We start from the raw sequence: 26,016 nt of genomic DNA on the forward strand, positions 1-26,016 counted from the left end.
TCCTTTTGACATGACACCTCTTAGCCATGGAGAGTTGTTTAAACTAAAGCACAACCAGATCTGGCAACCCAGCAAGACATTGTGGATATCTATCCTACCTCAGGCCAGTGACCCAGACGTTGGCCACCTCTGCAGAGTTAGCCACCAGGTCCAGAGCTTCATAGGTCTCTCCATAGATGATAGAGAAGGCACAGTCCTCAGAGATCTGGTCATAGACACCGTTGGTCCTAAAGGTCTCTGTGTTGCGGCCGGTGCGGACCTAGAAAGACACAAAGAAGGATCCAATCAAATGAGACCAAGTACAGAACAGTATACATGGGAGTCAACAGTTCTTATTGTTTCACTCAGTTCCATTCACTGACTGAGTTATATTTGGCTCCAAGACAGTGCTGAAGAATAGTCCATTCCTGATGAGTGCAAACTCCATTTAAATGTATTGCAGATCATTCAATTTAATTGCTCTGTTTTTTACAGGAAACCAGACGTCATTGCATTTATCAGGAGTTAACTCCATAAAGATTCATAACATCGCTGTCTCCACTTTGGTCTCCTCCTAGGTGTGTACCTACCTCTCTGATGGAGGGGACGGCGATGCGGGTGTAGCTACCTACCTCTCTGATGGAGGGGACGGCGATGCGGGTGTAGCTACCTACCTCTCTGATGGAGGGGACGGTGATGCGGGTGTTGCTACCTACCTCTCTGATGGAGGGGACGGTGATGCGGGTGTTGCTACCTACCTCTCTGATGGAGGGGACGGTGATGCGGGTGTTGCTACCTACCTCTCTGATGGAGGGGACGGCGATGCGGGTGTAGCTACCTACCTCTCTGATGGAGGGGACGGTGATGCGGGTGTAGCTACCTACCTCTCTGATGGAGGGGACGGCGATGCGGGTGTTGCTACCTACCTCTCTGATGGAGGGGACGGCGATGCGGGTGTTGCTACCTACCTCTCTGATGGAGGGGACGGCGATGCGGGTGTTGCTACCTACCTCTCTGATGGAGGGGACGGCGATGCGGGTGTTGCTACCTACCTCTCTGATGGAGGGGACGGCGATGCGGGTGTTGCTACCTACCTCTCTGATGGAGGGGACGGCGATGCGGGTGTAGCTACCTACCTCTCTGATGGAGGGGATGGCGATGCGGGTGTTGCTACCTACCTCTCTGATGGAGGGGACGGCGATGCGGGTGTAGCTACCTACCTCTCTGATGGAGGGGACGGCGATGCGGGTGTTGCTACCTACCTCTCTGATGGAGGGGACGGCGATGCGGGTGTTGCTACCTACCTCTCTGATGGAGGGGACGGCGATGCGGGTGTTGCTACCTACCTCTCTGATGGAGGGGACGGCGATGCGGGCCTTGTCTGACTCCTTCTTGGAGGGCTCCCATCGCAGGGCCTGCAGACCTGACTCCAGCAGGTAGTAGCGTTGGTAGACTCGTGAGTTGGAGCGCACCTTCCGAAACTCAGTACCCTCCATCTGGAGACAGATGAGACGTCAAACATGCACACACCTTGATCCTATTCACTAGGAAGGGACTACCTGCACTTGAACAATAAGAAACAATTTTATTTTTGTTTTCCGTTGTGAAACGTTTTGCTACGGTGTGCACTAACGAATACCCCCAGTTATATTTCAGTCACTTATATAAAAACCAAACCAACAGACACTGCCACTGCAGAACTGTACAACTACAATGTAACAAGTGTAACTAGTGTAGTAACTGGTTTATAACTAGTGTGTGTAACGGGTGATGTTCTCCACCATAGCGCTGATGCAGTCTGCAGCGCTGCTGATCTTCCTCTCAGAGAGACTGCTGCTGAAGGAGACCGTCTTCTTCCTCTCACGACCAGCACGAGACCCATCCTACAGAGAGATAGAGAGAGAAGGAGAGGATGTGTGGGGAATCGATAAGAGGAAATTGGGAAAGTGGAGAGAGAGAGAGAGAGAGAGAGAGAGAGAGAGAGAGAGAGAGAGAGAGAGAGAGAGAGAGAGAGAGAGAGAGAGAGAGAGAGAGAGAGAGAGAGAGAGAGAGAGAGAGAGAGAGAGAGAGAGAGAGAGAGAGAGAGAGAGAGAGAGAGAGAGAGAGAGAGAGAGAGAGAGAGAGAGAGAGAGAGAGAGAGAGAGAGAGAGAGAGAGAGAGAGAGAGAGAGAGAGAGAGAGAGAGAGAGAGAGAGAGAGAGAGATTTATTAATCCAGATAAACCTACACTCCTACCCTGCCCAGCAGCGGCTCATTTCACTTTGCTGGTGTTCTTTCTGATAACATGTGTCAGAATGCCTTCGACCTTCACCAATAACCCATTAATCAAACACTGACGGGCTTTGAACATTCAAATTCCATGCCCCCTTGATGACTTTGGCCTCCGAATGATCTGAGTTCTATCACTGTTCCGCTCGAGGAGAGAGAGAGAGGGGTGGGTTTATTCAATTACGTGTATATCTAGCTCTAGATTTTTTTTTAACTGTCAAAGGCAATCTGTGGCAGCATCGGCGCTGGAGTCTGACAGAATGATGGAGAACCGGGGAAGAACAGAGGGCACGGTCACGTTCTGTAATCCAATCACGTTAACACACATTAAAAGGTTCCTCTAACGCAGCCAATGAATACCTTGGCAATCTTATCAATCAGCCTAGCCGATACCCAAGAATAGGTCTAACGCTGGTAAACATTCAACTTAAATCGGAGTAATGTAGAATCAATGTAGAATCAATGTAGAATCTGAACCCACACAAACACCCATAGAGAAATGCACCAAACAAATAGGTGTAGGACCTGAGCAATCTTCGCTGCACAGCCTCCTGAATATATTTCTATAGGCCCATCTATCTCCTTCATCTTTACTTTACTGACTTTATTGTCTCCATGGGGACATTTTGTTGCAGTGTCATGTACACGTTTAAAGTGGCATTTAAATAACAAAACAAATTGACAATACAACTTTCATAACAGTTACTGAGTCGATAGGAACATTAGCCCGAGCTATTTAGGAGGGATATCACACCTGGCACAAATGACTGTCTAGTTGTCTGCGCCCAGAGGGGAGTAGTTCAAAGTCCGGGTACAGGGGGTGGCTTGGGTCTAAAATGATTTTGTGAGCCTGCTGAGGGCCCTGACCTTAAAGATCTCATCCAGGCCTGTCTGTTTGACTCCAAGTACCTTGCTTGCTGTGGTGATAATCCCTCTCAGCATATTTCTCTGGCTGACAGTGGCATTGCCAAACCAACAAACAATACAAAAAGTTGAAATACTCTCAATGAAAGATTTGTAAAACAGAGTCAGTATAGTACAGTCTGTTAAAAGATCCCAGCTTTTTGAGAAAGTACAGTCTCGGTTGACTCTTTTTGTTGATAAGGTCTGTACATTTACTCCACTGAAGCTTATTGTCCAAGAGGACACCCAGATACCTTGTTCAGAAGCTTCAGTCATTTAGCACATCCTTTTATCTATGTCATATTGTTAAGGTTGACTGCATCATACACTGATCAGGGTCAAATGTTAGTTGGCTAGTCAGGTATAACCAATAACCTTTGACTGTTCAACTGTAAACAGCAGGACTGTTTGGTAAAAAGAGGAAGAGAGATTGCTGTGACATCACAGCAGCAAGATTTGTGACCTGTTGCCACAAGAAAAGGGCAACCAGTGAAGAACAAACACCATTCTAAATACAACCTATATTTAATGTTTATTTTCCCTTTTGTACTTTAACTAATTGCACATTGTTACAACACTGTGTATATATATACACATAATATGACATTTGAAATGTCTTAATTCTTTGGGACTTTAGTGAGTGTAATGTTTACTTTATTGAATATTATCCATTTCACTTGCTTTGGCAATGTCAACATATGTTTTCCATGGGGGGGGGAAGAGAGCGAGAGAGAGAGCTAATCTGTTAATCAATAGGCTCTCCTTCCTGAGAACCAGTGCACCTTTTTAATCACTCTTGTTGAAATATAAGCATATTTGCTGAACGGTAATTAAAGGTTGTGGAAAGCATTATTAGGTCTGTTGGGTTTGGCTGGGGTGAGTGTATTGCTATCCAGAACCACTAGGAATGGAAATGGAGACAGACACACAAACACAAGGGCAGTGGGCTGACAAATGAAGCGAAGTTAAGAGAGAGAGAGAGAGAGGGGACAAGGAGTTCGGAGAACACCGAAGGGCAGCAATGTTTTATCTGAGGAGTATGACTGAACGTGTGACCCGGGGGGATAGCAAGAGAGAGAGAACAGTGGTAGTGGGTTTTAAGTCCCTGTTCCTTCATGTAACTCCACCTCAAACAGGTGTTCTCCCAACAGGGATCAGGTATGTCTGATCATCATGCCTCCTTTATTCATCAACTCATGCTTCCCTTTTCTCTCTTCTCTATTCCCACTCTTTTTTTTGTTCCTGGAAGATAAAAAAAAGGGTATCCCTTTCCTCTCTGCTGCGTCTTTGAGAATATCTTTGGAGAAACCCTGGTTACACGCCAGACAGACAGACAGACAGACAGACAGACAGACAGACAGACAGACAGACAGACAGACAGACAGACAGACAGACAGACAGACAGACAGACAGACAGACAGACAGACAGACAGACAGACAGACACTAGCTCCAGTGATGCCAAAGAAAATCAATGTGGCACTAAATCTACAGTACTTCATCAGTACCAGTGTGGTTTCTCCCGGCCATTCACACCCAGGTGCACATAAAGCGCCTTGAGACCAAGTGATAATGACTGGACATAAATACCATCTAAATGCAATCAATGACTTGTTTATCTTGCAGTCTAAAGGCCTGTGTCTGTACCATGTATAGCTTAGACACAAGACTTCCGTTACTGATACTTCCCCAATCAGAGGTGTCCCAGATGGCACTCTATTCCCTATACAGTATAGTACACCACCTTTGACCAGAGCCCTATGTGGTGCCATTTCACACATAGCCAGACAATGGCCGTGTCCTAAATCTGGCTTGCCTACTACTTATTTAAACTGCAAACTTTGTACTAATCGTACTGCATACTATTTAGAACGTACTGTTTAGTTAGAACGTACTGCATACTATTTAGAACGTACTGTTTAGTTAGAACGTACTGCATACTATTTAGAACGTACTGTTTAGTTAGAACGTACTGCATACTATTTAGAACGTACTGTTTAGTTAGAACGTACTGCATACTATTTAGAACGTACTGTTTAGTTAGAACGTACTGCATACTATTTAGAACGTACTGTTTAGTTAGAACGTACTGCATACTATTTAGAACGTACTGTTTAGTTTAGTTAACTAGCTTGTCCTGTGTTGCATATAATCAATGTGGTGCCTGTTAATTTATCATCGAATCACAGCCTACTACGCAAAATGGGTGATGATTTAACAAGCGCATTCGCGAAAAAAGCACAATCATTGCACGAATGTACCTAACCATAAACATCAACGCCTTTCTTAAAATCAATACACAGAAGTATATTTTTTTAAACCTGCATATTTAGTCAAAAGAAATTCATGTTAGCAGGCAATATTAACTAGGGAAATTGTGTCACTCTCTTGCGTTCATTGCACACAGAGTCAGAGTATATGCAATAGTTTGGGCCACCTGGCTCGTTGCGAACTAATTTGCCTGAATTTACATAATTATGACATAACATTGAAGGTTGTGCAATGTAACAGCAATATTTAGACAATGGCTTGTATTTCTGTGTTTATTATATTATAATTAAGTATATGATTTGATAGAGCAGCCTGACTGAGCGGTGGTAGGAGGCAGCAAGCTCGTAATACCCTGACTGCTCGCGTGAGTGAGCGTTGCAAAATAAATTTAGAAATCTGTTATTCAGTTATTGCGCTCGCGCGCGTCAACAGGCGTCTGCGTTGCCAAGGGCTAAAATAGAAGTCCTTTCAATTTCTGACACAGATCACGCTGTAAGTCCAGTCTCTCCCATCTCCTCATTGGTTTATAGAAGCAGGTACCCACGTGCCATCTCCTCGTGGGTGATTGAAAGACGAAAAGTGTTGCCGGTTGTCGTGGTAAAACTATGAAAGTTTAAATGCCATTCACCATATAAGTTCAAAGATGAAAAAGGCCAGAAGTGTTTTATGTGTGGAACAATTGTCGGAGTAGAGGACCTTGTGCATTTCAGGTAAAATAACAACCTAATGTTTATATCCCAGGGCAAATTAGCTAGCAACAGCAAGCTAGCTAAATAGGACAAATTAGCTAGCAAGTGCAAGCTAACTAGCTAAATTGCCATAAATGTTTAATGCTTTTCAATCGGTCCCCAAATTAATGTTATTGGTTTAGTTTGTTTTGATATTTTAACCTGCGTGTCGTGATCGCGTTTGGTGTGGGGGGACAAAATAAATGTATGCACGATGGCGCACGCGCGCAGCGGTATGGGTTCCGTGTTATCAATGCTTGCTTCACAGTGCTGTTTATGTCGTCAAGCCTATCAACTTCTGGGATTAGGCTGCCACTACTAAGGTGCCTATTAGAACATCCAATAGTCAAAGGTATATGAAATACAAATGGTATAGAGAGAAATAGTCGACGCGTCATAAATCCTATAATAACTACAACCTAAAACTTCTTAACAGGGAATATTGAACCACCAGCTTTCATATGTTCTGAGCAAGGAACTTAAAGTTAGCTTTTTTTACATGGCACACATTGCACTTTTACTTTCTTCTCCAACACTGTGTTTTTGCATTATTTAAAACAAATTGAGCATGTTTCATTATTTGAGACAAAATAGATTTTATGTATTATATTAAGTTTAAAAAAAGTGTTCATTCAGTACTGTTGTAATTGTCATTATTACAAATATAATATATATTTTTTTATATATATATTTTTTTAATCGGCTGATTAATCGGTATCGGCTTTTTTTGGTCCTCCAATAATCGGTGTCGGCGTTGAAAAATCATAAAATCGGTCGACCTCTTGTTTTTGCATACTATTTAGGAGGCAAGTGTGGGTATTGGGACAAGGCCAGTAACAAGTCTCTAGAGCATGATATGTAGTTCTATGAGGATATCGTCTCACAGAGGTTTGTGTTGATCTGGAGGAGCAAATGCCATGTGACCTATTCAATAGACTGATTCAATTACAGTCTCTATAGGGCCACTTCATTTGTCATATGTCTACACACAACCTCAGTGCACGTATCAATATACACACACACACACACACACACACACACACACACACACCTCGTACGTCAATATAGACCCTAAACAAATGACCTTGAAAAGAGAGTACCTGGGCACACAAACACACTCATTCAGTTGTACACAAGTGACCGATGTGCACCTGTACGCAGGCTTATAAAGACAAGCATGGTGAGAAAAACAAACAAGCACACACACAGTGTACACTGTCTTCTAAAATGTTTGCCAAAGAGTCATGTAGCCTTTACCGATCTGTAACCTCTGCTTGAATGATAGAATTAGCCACGCTACCTTAACCACACTCAGTCTGTGTGTGTGTGTGTGTGTTTATGCGTCGGTGGGAGAAAGAGAGAGAAAGAAACAAAATCTTTGTCCTCAACAGTTCTCTCCTTGTCGCCAGTGTTTCTCATAGATTCGAGACATATGGTGAAAACCTCCCATCGCCACTCTGAAGCCTTCAAAACAGGAAGCTTGGAAGCAGTGGTCAGTCACAAAGCAACTTCCTGTGGTGGTCTGGGGCATCACAGGAAGAACTGAACTGAAGAGCCAAGCTCCTAGACATGAGACAAAGCTGCATCCAAATGGCACCCTATTCCCTACGTAGTGCACTACTTTTGACCAGGGCCCATAGGGCACAAACAAGATTGTAGATGCATTGAAACCACAGAGTTGTGTTCTCTGAAATGAAGTTGTTGGGAAGCCTTGTGAATGTTTTTTTATCACAGATGTATGTATCTACACTAAATATGCAAAAGTATGTGGACACCCCTTAAAATGAGTGGATTTGGCTATTTCAGCCACACCCGTTGCTGACAGGTGTATAGAATCGAGCACGCAACCAAGCAATCTCCATAGACAAACATTGACAGTAGAATGGCCTTACTGAAGAGCTCAGTGACTTTCAACGTGGCACTGTCATAGGATGCCACCTTTCCAACAAGTCTGTTCATCAAATGTCTACCCTTCTAGAGCTGCCCCAGTCAACTGTAAGTGCTGTTATTGTAAAGTGGAAACATCTAGGAGCAACAACGGCTCAGCCGCGAAGTGGTAGGCCACACAAGCACACAGAACAGGACCACCGAGGGCTGAAGCTCAGAAAAATCCTCTGACCTTGGTGGCAACACTCACTACCGAGTTTCAAACTTCCTCTGGAAACAACGTGAGCTGAAATGGGTTTCCATGGCCGAGCAGCCGCAAACAAGCCTAAGATCACCATGCTAAGCATCGGCTGGAGAGGTGTAAAGCTTGCCGCCATTGGACTCTGGAGCAGTGAAAACGAGTTCTCTGGAGTGATGAATCACGCTTCACCATCTGGCAGTCCAACAGACAAATCTGGGCTTAGCAGATGGCAGGAGAACACTACAGTTGGCACTATGCATTGAGGCAGGTAAAGTTTGGTGGAAGAGGAATAATGATCTGGGGCTCTTTTTCATGGTTCGGGCCCTTTAGTTCCAGTGAATGGAAATCTTAACACCACAGCATACACTGGCACTCTAGAAGATTCTGTGCTTCCAACTTTGTGGAAACAGTTTGGGGAAGGCCCTTTCCTGTTTCAGCATAACAATTCCCCCGTGCACAAAGCGAGGTCCATACAGAAATGGTTTGTCGAGATCGGTGTGGATGAACTAGGGATGAATTGGAACACCGACTGCGATCCAGGCCTAATCGCCCAACATCAGTGCCCGACCTCACTAATGCTCGTGGCTGAATGGAAGCAAGTCCCTGCAGCAATGTTCCAACATCTAGTGGAAAGCCTTCCCAGAATATATACATGTAGGTCCATCATAATTTCTACATATTCTATCTAGTTTTAGACGTTCAAGTGTGGCCTGAGCAGACAGGAGAGATCCATTTTACTGGATTATATGGGTGAATGAACAGATGGAGAGAGAGAAAGATGGAGAACAAGAGAAGGAAACGGCAGATAGGCCTTGAGAAGCAGGGAGAGGTTGAGGTTCTGAGGGGAAGTATGAGGAATAAACAGGGGATATAGCTAAAATGAAAGGTTCATCTGTGATAGATAGAGGTATGGCGAAAGAGAGCGAGGAGAGAGATAGACGTGGGGGGATGGAGGTCGGAACAGAGAATACTGTGTGTGCTAAATAAATCCAAGCCTTTCCTGGAATGCATTAATACTGAAAGCTTTGGCACACGGACAGACCACATTCCTAAATCACAGACCCTTTAATCAACCATTCTCTAACCTCTGACCTAATTCCAGAAGATAAAGCTGTGTGTGAAAGTGTGTGAGGGTGTGTGCGCGTTGTATGGATAGGTGCCTTGCAGCAGGTAGTCTCTAGTCGATCTATGCTGTCACTTAGCAACTTCAGATGCAAACATGGTGTTCAAATCATGGTCTCAGAACACAAGTGTGTAATCAACACCCACCCAGAATGAGCCTAATTCCAGAACACTCCAGTCAGCAGAATTAGAATGTTTTCAGAATACTGTAAAATCTCAGGATATAAAAAAATTCTAATTAAATAATGGCAATAGGAATTATCCTTTAAGTGGAAGACAAAAAATAATAAATACTTAGGATGCTTAAGAAGTGACAAAGAAACAAATATATAAAGATAACTTTATCCCATTAGCAGATTGAATGAAATGGAACAACCCTCCCATCAATTGTACAGGTAGAATAAACCTCTTCAGAATGGCATGGCTCCCAAAAGTATCCTCGGTCATAACAGACTTCATATGGGCAAATAAAACTCATAGAATAAAATAGGAAGGTTTTACATCTTCCTCAGTCTGAGGGTGGCTTTAACCTTCCAGATGTGGAACTTTAACCTTCCAGATGTCAACTCGCCACCCAACGAGACTTGAGATGTATAGTTAAATGCAGCAGAAACTGGAACAATGGGTACATATTGAAGATGCGCATGCTCAATCACAGATTATTTTGACATGTTTGTTTTCAAAGGATGGAGCTAAGAACATGAACAACTTCCCAGTTAGAATACTATAACAACATGGAAGATTAAACTGATTCTACAAGAATCAATATCACTCCTAAAAACACTCCACTATTGAACAATCCTTGGAAAGCTTTACAGAATTCACTAATAAACTCACCCACATGGAAAACTAAAAGGTATAAAATAAATGACTTGGTAACAGGAAATACAGTTATTTCCATGACAGAATTAAAAAGCCATTTTGGACTGACCAATGTGACATTTTCAAATACATGCAACTTAAAAGTTGTATATCACAACATTTTTATTTAAATCTTTTGGATATCAGAGCAATGTTGAAGTAGTTCTATTTTAGTCAGAAAATGAAATTCATATGACAGTTAAGATATATAAAATCTTGCAGAGAACATATCCAACTGACAATCTCTTAGAAAAAAATATAAACTAAACTATTGGAACCAAGACCTAAAAATAACTGATATAAATGGCACAAGATGGAGGGAGTGTTGGAACATAACGAAATAAATTACAATGAAAGAAAATGTACGCTTAATCCAGTATAAACTAATGTACAGAATGGATTATTCAAGAAACAAAATCGACAGCACAACGGCAGAGTCATAGCTTAAGTGTAAAACTACAAATTACTCAATAATTAATGCCTTCTGGGAGTGGTATAAAGTCCAAAGGTTATGGGCGGAGTTAGAAAGTTGTCTGTCAGAAGTTTTACAATGTAAATGTACTTTTAATCCATCTATCTGCATATTTGAAGACACGGCATATGAGGGTGCGGTGAGATACCCAATGGGTTGGACCATACTTTTCTCATCAATTATTTTGAAAAAACTTTACTTAACTGGAAATCAAATGATTCTCCATCGTTAAAACAGAGGATTAATCAAATTAGTTATTTAAATATTGACAAAAGGTGGGCTACAGAGAGAAACAAAACAGTGCAATTTGAAGCCATATGGCAGAAAGTGTTACAAGCACTGAAGATATCCCAAAAATGTGAAATGAGAAGGGATGTTATGAGATGGACAGGATGGGTATGAATACAGTGGGAGCATGTGGGTCTGAGCAATTATGTCATTAATGTTTGTTGAAATGAATGTATGTCTGAGTTGGTGTTTTTGTCTTTATTCATCTTTTTTTCTCTGTATGCTGAAGGTTGGGCAGTCCCAGCCAACATCATGTCTAGTTTAGTGGAGCTATGTTTGTGGAATGTTAAGTTGTCTTTGTATATTGTTTATAACATAAAACAAATTATTTAAAAAAGAATTAGGATGTACAGTAGGTCATTAGTGGGCAGACTACTAATTAAGAGACGATCAAGAGACACACAGTAGGTACCAGCAGGCGTAAACACATGGCTATCTGAGATCTCTGTGCTAAAAACAAACACACACACAACCAAACCCATCACGCAAAAAAATGAAATCAATGTTCTGAACAAGGAGTCAAAGTGGTATGTGTAGGCCTAACTATGATCATTCTTGTCCCACTTCCTCAACTGTGTGTGTGTGTGTATGACATTCATGCACTTTGTGTGCGCATGCGTGCGTGCGTGCGTGCGTGCGTATGTACATGATACAGTATGGGAAAGGAAGACACTGTTACAACGGGGAGGAGAAACAGGAAGTGTGAAGTGGTTGTGTCATTCCCTCAGCAACAACATGATTCAACACACCATTTACTTCACAACACCCACACCAATCCATAACCAGCAGATGGACTGTCAAGTCAAAACCACCAATTAAGAGCTCACCAGAAGTATCTCTCCTCAAGTCAAAACCACCAACTACGAGCTTACCAGAAGTGTCTCTCCTCAAGTCAAAACCACCAACTAAGAGCTCACCAGAAGTATCTCTCCTCAAGTCAAAACCACCAATTAAGAGCTTACCAGAAGTGTCTCTCCTCAAGTCAAAACCACCAATTAAGAGCTTACCAGAAGTGTCTCTCCTCAAGTCAAAACCACCAACTAAGAGCTTACCAGAAGTGTCTCTCCTCAAGTCAAAACCACCAACTAAGAGCTCACCAGAAGTATCTCTCCTCAAGTCAAAACCACCAATTAAGAGCTTACCAGAAGTATCTCTCCTCAAGTCAAAACCACCAACTAAGAGCTTACCAGAAGTGTCTCTCCTCAAGTCAAAACCACCAATTAAGAGCTTACCAGAAGTATCTCTCCTCAAGTCAAAACCACCAACTAAGAGCTTACCAGAAGTGTGTCTCCTTCTGTACAAATCTTTGATGTTCCAGATGAGATGCATGTTTTAGGATGATTCTCAGGTAAAAGGCGGACATGATGAAGGTCATTCAGACAGCGAGTTAACCACAGTTTCTGCTTAAAACGTGACAGCAGCCCTCAGCTGTCATGTAGGCCCTCAGTTCAACCCCAAACCTACTGAACCACCAGAGGCTGGAGGGTAGTGGAGTTTGAGCTATCAAGCACATTGTAAATATTTGGTTGTTTGGGCATGAGCAGGGTATTTGTTTGGTTGTTTGGGCATGAGCAGGGTATTTGTTTGGTTGTTTGGGCATGAGCAGGGTATTTGTTTGGTTGTTTGGGCATGAGCAGGGTATTTGTTTAAAATGTAGGACGCCTCAGTGAAGCCTTGGTGAGTTAGGGGGAATCTGGTGATTGTTATTACACACACACACACACAGTTGAAGACGGAAGTTTACATACAGTACACTTGGGTTAGAGTCATTAAAACTCGTTTTTCAACCACTCCACAAATTTCTTGTTAACAAACTATACTTTTGGCAAGTCGGTTAGGACATCTACTGTGTGCATGACACAAGTAATTTTTCCAACAATTGTTTACAGACAGATTATTTCACTTATAATTCACTGTATAACAATTCCAGTGGGTCAGAAGTTCACATACACTAAGATGACCGTGCCTTTAAACAGCTTGGAAAATTCCAGAAAATGATGTCATGGCTTTAGAAGCTTCTGATTGACATCATTTGAGTCAATTGGAGGTGTACCTGTGGATGTATTTCAAGGCCTACCTTCAAACTCAGTCCCTCTTTGCTTGACATCATGAGAAAATCAAAAGAAATCAGCCAAGACCTCAGAAGACAAATTTGTAGGCCTATGTAGCCAAATTGTATCTATGATCGTATGCTATCCATGTTTTTGGTATGTTATTTTGATATCTGAAGATTAATCAATGATATCAAGCCACACCTGGCCATGATTACAGACACCTGTGTGTGTCCTTTGATACTATATAAAACTAGTGAACTGCAGTGTTTGTCATTATACCCTGATGAAGACAGCTTGTCTGTTGAAACGTTGATTATTAAGTTATTGCATCTGAGCTCCTAGAGCATGCGGCTCTCCTTAAATTGTTAAAGTGTTCTACTCCGCTAGCCAGCGCCTCGCCTACACAGGTGTACGTTTCTTTTGCCTCTAGATGGTTGTACTGATACACCATCCAAAGTGTAATTAACTTCACCATGCTCAAAGGGATATTCCATGTCTGTTTTTTTACCCATCTACCAATAGGTACTCTTCTTTGCAAGGCATTGAAAAAACCTCCCTGGTCTTTGTGGTTGAATTCACTGCTCAACTGAGGGGCTTTACAGATACTCCTATGTGTAGGGTACAGAGATGAGGTAGTCATTCACAAATCATGTTAAACACTATTATTGCACACATAATGAGTCCATTCAACTTATTATGTGACTTGTTAAGCACATTTTTACTCCTGAACTTATTTAGGCTTGCCATTACAAAGGGGTTTAAAACTTATTGACTCAAGACATTTCAGCATTTCATTTTAATTCATAAACATTTTTAAAAACATAATTCCACTTTGACATTATGGGGTATTGTGTGTAGGCCAGTGACATAGTCTGAATTTAAAATTGATTAAATTGAAATTTAACACAACAAAATGTGGGAAAAGGGGGGGGTGAATACTTCCTGAAGGCTCTGCATGCACGTATGTATGTGTGGAAAACAGGATTAGCTGTGTGATTCAGAAAACGTAATTTGTTCCTTCGTAACCACTGAAGGAAAAATATTTAAAGTTGTTGGTTTGCTGTGGTTACTTGCTCTAAAACAACCTGAAGCAACCAGAAGTGGTCTAAAGTAGGCCAAAGCATGCTAAAGTGGGCCAAAGATGTCAATCAATGTTAACCAAAGTAGCAGGTTGGAGGAGCTACAATTCAAACCATATCCTTCCCCAGCTGTCTGCCAACCCCCCAGGCTAACACTGTTCTCACAGTCAGAACACACACACACACACACACACACACACACACACACACACACACACACACACACACACACACAGGGCAAGCATTAATACTCATACAATACTACAAACACAGACCAGATTTGTCATCCAAACAGTTGAAAATATACCACTCAAGTTCCAAACAAACTCACTACACCTAACCACCTCTGCTGCCCCTCCATACGCAGAGACAGGGTGCTAGACATATACAGGGTACCTCTCAGAGACAGGGTACTAGACATATACAGGGTACCACTCAGAGACAGGATACTAGACCGGCTACCCCACAGAGACAGGGTACCCCTCAGAGACAGGGCACCCCTCAGAGACAGGGCACTACCCAGAGCACCCTTACATACCTACTCAGCCTGCACGTACACCAGACAAGAAGAGAGGATTAAACAGGCCTCTGTCCCAAAGAAGTGAACCATGTAGGGAATAGGGCACCATGTGGGATGCAGCCCAGGAGGCCAAGGATGGAGAGAGGAAGAGGGGGTAAGAGGAGGATAGGAGGGAAGAGGAAGAGAAGAAAAGCAATAGGGAGGAAAGACAGAAAAATAGGAGAGGTGATCTCCAGGCATATGAGACAGACAGTTAAACTCTCCCCTACATGCCCCTATCCAAACACACACACACAGCCAAATGCTCGGAATTATGTTCAAAAGGTCAATAATGTCATATCTCCAGTTTTCCTACATACTGTACCACATAGGGATTGATCTTATCCCGAGGATCATGATCCAAACACACCAACACAGTCGTGAGGATGGCACGACAACACCTCTCCCCCCCCAGGAGGCTGAAAAGATTTGGCATGGGCCCTCAGATCCTCAAAAATTCTACAGCTGCACCATTGAGAGCATCTTGACTGGCTACATCCCCACTTGGTATGGCAACTGCTTGACATGCGAGTGTAAAGCACAACATAGTGTAGTGCGTATGGCCCAGTACATCACTAGGGCCGAGCTCCCTGCCATCCAGGACCTCTATACCAGGCTGTCAGAGGATGGCCCGGAAAATTGTCGAAGACTCCAGCCACCCAAGTCATAGACTGTTCTCTCTGCTACCACACGGCAAGCAGTACCGGAGCACCAAGTCTGAAACCAACAGGACCCTGAACAGAGCACCAAGTCTGGGAACAAAAGGCTCCTGAACAGAGCACCAAGTCTGGGACCAAAAGGCTCCTGAACAGAGCACCAAGTCTGGGAACAAAAGGCTCCTGAACAGAGCACCAAGTCTGGGAACAAAAGGCTCCTGAACAGAGCACCAAGTCTGGGACCAAAAGGCTCCTGAACAGAGCACCAAGTCTGGGACCAAAAGGCTCCTGAACAGCTTCTACCCCCCAAGCCATAAGACTGCTGAACAGTTAATAAAAATGGCTACCCTGAATATTTACATTGACCCCCTTTTTATTTGCACCGACTCTATGCACACTCACTGGACTCTACCCACACAAATCACTGGACTCTACCCACACAAATCACTGGACTCTACCCACACACTCACTGGACTCTACCCACACACTCACTGGACTCTACCCACACACTCACTGGACTCTACCCACACAAATCACTGGACTCTACCCACACAAATCACTGGACTCTACTCAGGCAGGTCACCCATGACACAAGTCAGCATTCGACATCCATCCATGTCTGAGGATGTCGGGCGATGAAGTGGAAACCGGCCGCTAGGGGAAACAGTGAGCGCTGTTACCTTGAAGGAGGCTTTGTGGACAGGGATGGCGGATGGGTGTAAGCATCTGCCTGTGGTTCCAAATGTTGCATGTTCGAATCCAGCGATAGTAAGTTGTTTTTGATATTTTTGTTTTGTGCCTATCGCAAACCTTAACCCTTACCTTAACCATTCAGAGCTAATGCTTAATCTTAACCTTGGAACGATAAAGAGAGGTAACCAAACACTTTGAAATGTGATGTTTGAGAAACATGGATGAACATCTAATTGTGATGTGAGACTGTGAGAGCTGGTGGCTCTACCCACACAGTCACACATATTACACACACACACCCACTCACACTTTCACACACGCTGCTGCTACTATGTGTATTATTTATCCTGGTTGCCTAGTCATTTTCACCCCTACCTACATGTACATATTACCTCGTACCCATGCACATTGACTCGGTACCGGTAATCCTTGTATATAGTCTCATTATTGTATTGTGTTACTATTTCCTCTTTTTGGGGGGGGGGGCTTGTAAGTAAGCATTTCACAGTAAAGTCTACACCTGTTGTATTCTGCACGTGACAAATAAAATTGTATTTGATTTTAATTCTTGAGATGAACCATACAGGTTGTTTTCATGTGGGCAGCAGCAGTGTGCAAAGAAGAATGGGCAGGGGAATGAGATGAGCAACTAGGGTGCTAGCTAGTGAATGATAGTCAACTGACTACTTGTGGCAAACTTAAATGTGTTAGACATCAGTGTGTAGGCTACGTGGCTCACTTTAGTTGGTAGAGCATGGCGCTTGCAAAGGCAGGATTGTGGGTTTGATTCCCACTGGAGACACCCATATAAAAATCTATGCATGCACTACTGTAAGTTTATTTATTTATTTCCAAAGTGACTTTGGATAAAAGCGCCAGTGAAATATATGTATGTATGTACAGTGGGGCAAAAAAGTATTTAGTCAGCCACCAATTGTGCAAGTTCTCCCACTTAAAAAGATGAGAGGCCTGTAATTTTCATCATAGGTACACTTCAACTATGACAGACAAAATGAGAAAAAAAATCCAGAAAATCACATTGTAGGATTTTTAATGAATTTATTTGCAAATTATGGTTGAAAATAAGTATTTGGTCACCTACAAACAAGCAAGATTTCTGGCTCTCACAGACCTGTAACTTCTTCTTTAAGAGGCTCCTCTGTCCTCCACTCGTTACCTGTATTAATGGCACCTGTTTGAACTTGTTATCAGTATAAAAGACACCTGTCCACAACCTCAAACAGTCACACTCCAAACTCCACTATGGCCAAGACCAAAGAGCTGTCAAAGGACACCAGAAACAAAATTGTAGACCTGCACCAAATTTCTTGTTAACAAACTATAGTTTTGGCAAGTCAGTTAGGACATCTACTTTGTGCATGATACAAGTCATTTTTCCAACAATTGTTTACAGACAGATTATTTCACTGTATCACAATTCCAGTGGGTCAGAAGTTTACATACACTAAGTTGACTGTTCCTTTAAAAAGCTTGGGAAAGTTCCAGAAAATGATGTCATGGCTTTAGATGCTTCTGATAGGCTAATTTACATAATTTGAGTCAATTGAAGACCTCAGAAAAAAAATTGCAGCCCTCCACAAGTCTGGTTCATCCTTGGGAGCAATTTCCAAACGCCTGAAGGTACCACGTTCATCTGTACAAACAATAGTACGCAAGTATAAACACCATGGGACCACACAGCCATCATACCGCTCAGGAAGGAGACTCGTTCTGTCTCCTAGAGATTAATGTACTTTGGTGAGAAAAGTGCAAATCAATCCCAGAACAACAGCAAAGGACCTTGTGAAGATGCTGGAGGAAACAGGTACAAAAAGTATCTATATCCACAGTAAAGCTCAGCAAGGAAGAAGCCACTGCTCCAAAACTGCCATTAAAAAAGCCAGACTACGGTTTGCAACTGCACATGGGGACAAAGATCGTACTTTTTGGATAAATGTCCTCTGGTCTGATGAAACAAAAATAGAACTGTTTGGCCATAATGGCCATCATTATGTTTGGAGGAAAAAGGGGAATGCTTGCAAGCCAAAGAAAACCATCCCAACCGTGAAGCACGGGGGTGGCAGCATCATGTTGTGGGGGTGCTTTGCTACAGGAGGGACTGGTGCACTTCACAAAATAGGTGGCATCATGAGGCAGGAAAATAATGTGGATATATTGAAGCAACAGCTCAAGACACCAGTCAGGAAGTTAAAGCTTGGTCGCAAAAGGTTCTTCCAAATGGACAATGACCCCAAGCATACTTCCAAAGTTGTGGCAAAATGGCTTAAGGACAACAAAGTCAAGGTATTGGAGTGGTCATCACAAAGCCCTGACCTCAATCCTATAGAAAATGTGTGGGCAGTACTGAAAAAGCGTGTGTGAGCAAGGAGGCCTACAAACCTGACTCAGTTACACCAGCTCTGTCAGGAGGACTGGGCCAAAATTCACCCAACTTATTGTGGGAAGCTTGTGGAAGGCTACCTGAAACATTTGACCCAAGTTAAACAATTTAAAGGCAATGCTACCAAATACTAATTGAGTGTATGTAAACTTCTGACCCACTGGGAATGTGATGAAATGAATAAAATCTGAAATAACTATTATACTGACATTTCATTCTTAAAATAAAGTGGTGATCCTAACTGACCTAAGACAGTGAATTTTTTACTAGGATTAAATGTCAGGAATTGTGAAAAACTGAGTTTAAATGTATTTGGCTAAGGTGTATGTAAACTTCCGACTTCGTATGTATGTATGTTGCTTTGTGTTCAGTTGTCCCATGCCGTGTCGTTCTTTGCTGCCCTTTGAAGAGTTTGTGTTGCAAGTTAGACGTGTGCTGTAGCTATCACCACCACATCAAACAAACGCAGCAACGGCAGATAGCAGCGCTGTGGCTCCACACTCTGCTGCATACGTCGAGCAGCACCGCCCTTGCAGAGAAGTCATTTAACACCACTTACAGCCCAGCGTGGGACAGAGCTGGTTATTTTAGGCGCCACACAACTTTTCTGAAGCATGACAGAAAGGGAAACACATTTGTGTTTCTGACTATCCTTTACTGGCAACGCAGAAACAAATAAAGTCAACGAATAGAAAGAGAAAGAGAAAAAAGGAGAGAGGAAGGAAGTTAGAGAGAGTATGAAAGTGACAGCAACAAAACATGAGAGAAAGTTAGACAGAGGAGAGAGAGAGGGCGAGAGAGTGACAGCAACAACACATGAGAGAGAAAGTTAGACAGATGAGAGAGAGAGGGCGAGAGAGTGACAGCAACAACACATGAGAGAGAAAGTTAGACAGATGAGAGAGAGAGGGCGAGAGAGTGACAGCAACAAAACATGAGAGAGAGTTAGACAGAGGAGAGAGAGAGGGCGAGAGAGTGACAGCAACAACACATGAGAGAGAAAGTTAGACAGATGAGAGAGAGAGGGCGAGAGAGTGACAGCAACAAAACATGAGAGAGAAAGTTAGACAGATGAGAGAGAGAGAGGGCGAGAGAGAGGGCGAGAGAGAAGGCGAGAGAGAGAGAGCGAGAGAGTCATCAGTATCTCTAACTGTTCGTGACTCAAAGCAACATTGCAACATCAAATGTGAGGAAATTGGCCAACCTCCTGCCCTGCCAAGCGCTGGGAGCGAATCAGACCGGCACAGAGCCAACATTGACGACAAGTCATTCCTCTGTCGGGAGCAGTTTTATACAAAACTGGCAACGTAAGAGATCAATATAAGGCCTAATAAAACATTCAGCAAAACCTACAACACAAGATGAACTGTTTGGACAAGCCCAAAGTTGATGAATTACATTAAAGTCCCATAAAGAAACATGAGTCTTGCTATGATCACAGATCAAGCAATGATTTCATCACATACTTGAGTCCTTCTCAACAGTTGTCAGATTACCTTCGGGATGTGAAGATGAAGGACTTATTTCAAAGTTTAAAAGTCAGTCTAAAGTAGAAGAATAAAGAGGGAGGAGCTGGGTCAGATGGGTCATTCCATCCAGCCCAGTCCAAAGATCTACGAATAAGTCTCTGTCTTGACGACGAAGGCAACGCAAAGCTAGTTTAGTGATAGGCATTAAAAACACTGCCAAATAGTAGCCTAATTTATTTCAAGCAGCTGGAGCTCAAGTATCTGGGGTGCATCTCAATAGTCTAAAGGCGCTACCTCTCCTTGTATCCTTCCCTTTATCTGCATTGATCTGGAAAGACAGAATAGGTGAAAGCAATCACCTGTCCAGGTCTTGCCAATCAGTGTGGTCTAAAGAGAGGGACTGGAAGAAGAAGAGGCAACGGGAAGAAGGAGAGGAGACTGGGAGAAGGAGAGGGGACTGGGAGAAAGGAGAGGAAACAGATAGGAGACCGGGAGAAATAGTATTTAATACCCCCCAACCTTTGCCTTGATAATACTGCTCCGCCTAGGGATTCCTTTGGCATCTGTAGTTTCTCCCGCTCCCGGTTTGTCAGTCATTGGGGATCCGGGACCAGTTTCGGGTTGGACAGCAGTCACCGTGTCTGACATCCCGCAGCCTCCGTTGGACAGCAAGTCCTCTCGATGCGTCTCGAGGCTTACCCCATTGCCTGGCGAGGGTTTCATCCCAGCAACAGGTGGGCGCGCACCCTAACGGTCTTTAAATCCGCTATAAATGTGGATTTCCGTTCACGGTAGCTGTGTGTAGGTCTTGATTGGTGATCGCCTCGCTACGTGAAATAACTGACAATAACACGATGCTTCAGCACGCCAAAGCGACTCAAGGCTTTAACAGACAGCCACACAGCCCGTGTTATCTTGCAAAGTAGACTACCCAAAAGATATCCTCTACAAATCTTGATTCTCCGTCGGTAGACATTGCTTTACACGAGAATGGGAATGCCAATGATACAAATAATCTGCAGCATCACCTTCTGCCGGCGACTCACCAGAATGGAAATTCAAAAAGAGATTTATGTTACAATGAACCGGATGGCACACCTCAAGTGCCCTGCGCAGTTGTAACCACTCCTGACGGCGCTATAGTCATCTTCATAACAGGGAAGTGAAGGCAACTGGCTTCAGGGTCATGTCTAGATGGGATACAGCTTTTGTCAAATTGACGTCAAAAGTATTTATTGTGCATTTTAGCAAACCTTAATCTAATTATCCTAACATGCTGCGTAAATTCTCCTAAACCTGCTACGAAAAGTCAAGTTTGACAAGAGCTGTATCCTTTATAGACACAACTGCTTCAGGGGCTTGACTTGTCAGTTCTCACCACCTAACGGTTGTAGCCTAGGCATAGTCTATACTACTACCGTAGATGAGCAGCATATTTCCAGCTGTTGTCGAATTTATTCACTGTCTGCGTGGAAACAGTGGCGCGAGTGTTACACTTTGGGCACCTACCTATTGATGGTTTTTCATACAACAGCCTAGTACGGATGCAATATTGGCTACGTTTCCATAAACATGCCCACTTCTTCTTGACTGGTAAGTGTGAACCGTGGTGATCCCCACATGGCATTAAACAGCATATCCTCCTGAGACCCAGCAATTCATTTTTGTCCTCTCTAGTGGACATCAGTTATTGGTCAGTATCTCTGAGTCCATTCAAGCCACTGTGTTAAGTCCTGTAGTCCCTTTGAGAAGACATTCTGGGCTTTCCAATATCACATGTGTGTTACCTTGACAACTTTACCTTCCTGGTTCTTAAAAAAATGTCTGCCTATAAAATTAGCACATTTTATGGAAATTTGAAAAGTAGTGTGTAAGTATTACCTATTTTGATATTCAAGTTGTTTATAGTAAGTAAGGAATAGTTAAGTGAGTTGTCAGGACTGTGTATATATTTTTTCATATTAAATAAGAGATTATGAAGAAATGTCCTCTGTAGTGGACACCCAGATGTCACAGCGATGCTTTCATCTACTGTACCCATTGACAGTAATGTAAATGTTTTTAATCTACTGTACCCATTGACAGTAATGTAAATGTTTTTCATCTACTGTACCCATTGACTGTAAGGTACTTTTTGTTTCTTATTTATGTCCTAATGACAACTACAGAGGACAATTTTGCACTTACAATAAAAGATAAATAACAATATTTTTCTAATTTCTTTCTTGGTAACATGTTTTTCTTCCACCCCAAACACTTATGTTATATTACATTTTTTTTTTTATCAAAAAATTGTGTCTCATGAGAATATAACATTTACATTTTAGTCATTTAGCAGACGCTCTTATCCAGAGCGACTTTCAGTAGTGAGTTTTTAATTTTTTTTATTATAATGATTGGAGTTCCCATAAAAAGTTATTGGGCAAACAAATGTAATTGTGCCAATATTCCAATGGACATATCCAGGCTACGGATGAATAAACACTATTCTATTCTGTAAGACAAAACCTGTAGGGAAAATTGCACAAGTGGCTCTTTTCTGATCTGCAGCAAATGTCCTTGTTGTCTTTTGTATAGCAACCGATATTGGATGCCCTTTTAAAAATAAGTTGAATTGAATGTCATGGGATGAATAACACAATAAATTGCATTAGCTGGGCTTCCGAGGGGCATTATTATGGAGCCTTTCTTCTTCATGGGTAAATACCAGCCAGATGCATTGAATGAATATCTGTGCTTTATTTTGTTCTTCCTTCAAAACAAAAAAACACCAACCTATTCCTGCAAAGACAAGTTGCAGCAAGGGTATCCAGGACCTATAAGTGCAATAGGAACAATCCATGTTCTGCCCCTTGCAGTAACTTGTTTGTACACCTGGATGGGCTCGATGATCAGTTATGTCCATATGAATTCATGACACACTTCAAAATACAGCTAGAGAGCCTCCAATATTCTATAATGTCATAATTATTACACTGTCTTTGGTAATATGCTGACATCTGTATCAGCCTTTTAACTTTTAGGCCTACAAAATAATTCCATATAGGAGTACTGATCTGGGATCAGGTCTTCCCTGTCCATGTAACTTTTTTCATTGTGCTCTAAAAAGCTAAACTGATGCTAAATCGAACTCTTATTTTGAGACGCTTGATACATACGGACCCTAGATATTCCATGCTCGCTCATATTTATTTTATTTTATTTATTTCACCTTTATTTAACCAGGTAGGCAAGTTGAGAACAAGTTCTCATTTACAATTGCGACCTGGCCAAGATAAAGCAAAGCAGTTCGACACATACAACAACACAGAGTTACACATGGAGTAAAACAAACATACAGTCAATAATACAGTAGAAAAATAAGTCTATATACAATGTGAGCAAATGAGGTGAGATAAGGGAGGTAAAGGCAAAAAAAGGCCATGGTGGCGAAGTAAATACAATATAGCAAGTAAAACACTGGAATGGTAGATTTGCAGTGGAAGAATGTGCAAAGTAGAAAAATAAATAATGGGGTGCAAAGGAGCAAAATAAATAAATATCTGCTGCATTATTGCATCATAGTCTGTACTGATGAAGGAGAATGGAATGCTAATTAGAGCATGTTGACAAATATGTCATTAGTCTACGTGGGTCTCAATTCCAAATCAATAATCAATAGACACCTAGTGTGTGATCATTTTCCTAAGGGATTTCACTCCCACACTCCTTTTTGGCACTTATGCTTAAAAGGCAATGGGCTGATGTGTGTGTGTGTGTGTGTGTTTACTCCAATCTATATACTCCACCCAGTCCCTGGTGTGTCATTGAGAGAGGGAGATCTCAGGGGAACTATCAGTATGGCCTGTTTGACATTTGGAGAACATCCATCCCACTGGGCACACACTGGATGAATCAACGTTGTTTCCACGTCATTTCCAATATGGAACAAAGGGGGCTTGTGAAGTGAATGGAAAAGATGAACAGTTCTTTACTTTTTTATTTCACCCAGAGAAGTTGACTGATGGAGAATATGTACATAGAACACATACTATATAGGTTCTCTATGAACTTAACGTCTGGCAGTAAAACAAGAGGTTTGCTAGTGATGCTACTTAGATGCAGTTAAGTTATGTGCAGTGAATTCTAAATAAATACAACATGAAGCATCAAAAAGGTTTTACATAAATCAAAGTAGTTTGTGATTGGGAACCCCCCTCCACACACACACACACACACACACACACACACACACACACACACACACACACACACACACACACACACACACACACACACACACACACACACACACACACTAACTAACACGACACATTCAACAGTGATTCTATAGTGAACTCTAGTGGCCATTGTTGGGAGCTCTGATAGAAACTCAACCGTATGAAATGCAGACACAAGGGGACACCCTAACCCTGTCTAGACTAGAGTCACGCCTGTCCTGCATGTCACCATAGATAGAACAATGAGACAGATATTTAAATCTGTGAATGTACTGTAATGTTTTTAAAGTTGTATAAACTGCCTTCATTTTGCTGGACCCCAGGAAGAGTAGCTGTTGCCTTGGCAGCTGCTAACGAGGAAAAAACAAATATTTCACCGGATGTGTAAATGTGAAGCATCTGCTTGGCGTTTCCACTCACTACCATATATGGTGATGAGCGGGAGCCTAGTGACCGGCAGTGGGAGATGATGGAGCGAAATTGAGTTTTGCTAAGATTCTGCCAATTTTCTCACCGATTAAACATTTGATGTCCATACAGTTTTCTATTTCCAAAACTACAATCTGTAACAAACAGAGTGAACTGCATTTTGTGGACTTTACCCTTTGCCAAAGTTACCAAAAAAATGCGTTTATGAGTGCAAGGGCGAATTGAGTTATTGCACCCGCGCACTTGACATAGTAGGCGTTCCCTAACGGGAATGTCCAAATAAATGCTGGAACGCGCAAATAGGATCTCAATAGCGCGTGCTTGGCTCTGCCCATCTTCTTCCTTGTTCTGCCCAGTATGATTAATTTGCTCATTGGAAACGTCCGGTTATGGTCTATCTTGTGTTAGTTGTAAAAAATCTTTGATTTTACTCTCCCTCAGCAATATCATGTGGTAGCTCGATTGATCATAACCTAACTATGTCATCAAAGGAATGGATTTGATAACTGTACTTAATGTCACATTGTAGTTAATTAGTTATTTGTTGCAATGGAGCTGCTGCTGAATGTCAACACAGGCGCCATTTGTGAACAATCCTATACTTTCACACACTTTAAACAGCTAACGTGAGCTACATTCTTGATCTTTGTGAAACTTATTGTAACAACCCTGGATTTATAAGCGTGGATATCGACTCTGCCGCTTGAGCATGATTTTTGCAGCACAGTCGATAGCCCGCTGGACTTCGGGCTAGAAGGTCGAGGGTTCGTGACCTGCTCCCTGCTGTTTCATTACATTGGTGTCAGAAGTGATCGGACCTTGCATCCACGACTGTGCGTGTGCTTGACCGGTGAGCGCGTTCCTATAAGACGTTGAGTCGCAGGCTAGCGAGGACGCGCTATTTGAAAGGAGGGAGTAGTGTAACGACTCTGTATAAGGGCGGATATAGAATCTGCCACTGGAGGATGCTTTTGTGGCACAGTCGACAGCGCGTTGGACTTCGGACTAGAAGGTTGAGGGTTCGAGCCTGGTTCATTATATTTTATTTGCGGAGGGAGATGAAATCTAGACGCTTGATATCAGATGTCATTATTTAAAGAATACACCCCAAAATACACCCAAATACACCCCTTTAAAACAAAGTTTTACTCGTAACGAAATTACGCGTAAAAAACAACAGAATAAAAACACACAAAAGCAACCAATGTACTTTTTGGAACATCCCAATTAGGTTCAGCAAATGTAAGCTTGCGCGTGGCGCATCGCTTTTGACAATCGGTTCAACGTTTTTTCGTGCACTTCAGGCGGGGAAAGTTTGCGCGGCAGTGTGTTTCATTTATTCTGTTTTAACGGTTTTAGAAATGGTGAGTAGCTAGCTACATCTGTGTTTTGAGAATGACCCAAACATATGTATAATTTTTAAGTAAGGAATAAATCAC

General features: G+C 42.4%; 1 protein-coding gene across 1 annotated transcript in view; it reads right to left on the reverse strand.

Moving 5' to 3' along the window:
- LOC120027445 (inactive phospholipase C-like protein 2) overlaps window positions 1-20,968 on the reverse strand; it is a 42,231-nt gene extending 21,263 nt beyond the window's left edge. The window contains exons 1-4 of the mRNA XM_038972381.1: window positions 20,448-20,968; window positions 1,761-1,862; window positions 1,326-1,475; window positions 99-259 (exon numbers count right to left, since the gene is read on the reverse strand). Coding sequence (XP_038828309.1) covers window positions 99-259; window positions 1,326-1,475; window positions 1,761-1,862; window positions 20,448-20,651 — 617 coding nt within the window. The 5' untranslated portion in view covers window positions 20,652-20,968. The remainder of the gene's footprint in view (window positions 1-98; window positions 260-1,325; window positions 1,476-1,760; window positions 1,863-20,447) is intronic.
- Between the last annotated feature and the right edge of the window lie 5,048 nt (window positions 20,969-26,016).

This window comes from Salvelinus namaycush, chromosome 32, assembly GCF_016432855.1.
Source record: "Salvelinus namaycush isolate Seneca chromosome 32, SaNama_1.0, whole genome shotgun sequence".
NCBI lineage: Eukaryota > Metazoa > Chordata > Actinopteri > Salmoniformes > Salmonidae > Salvelinus > Salvelinus namaycush.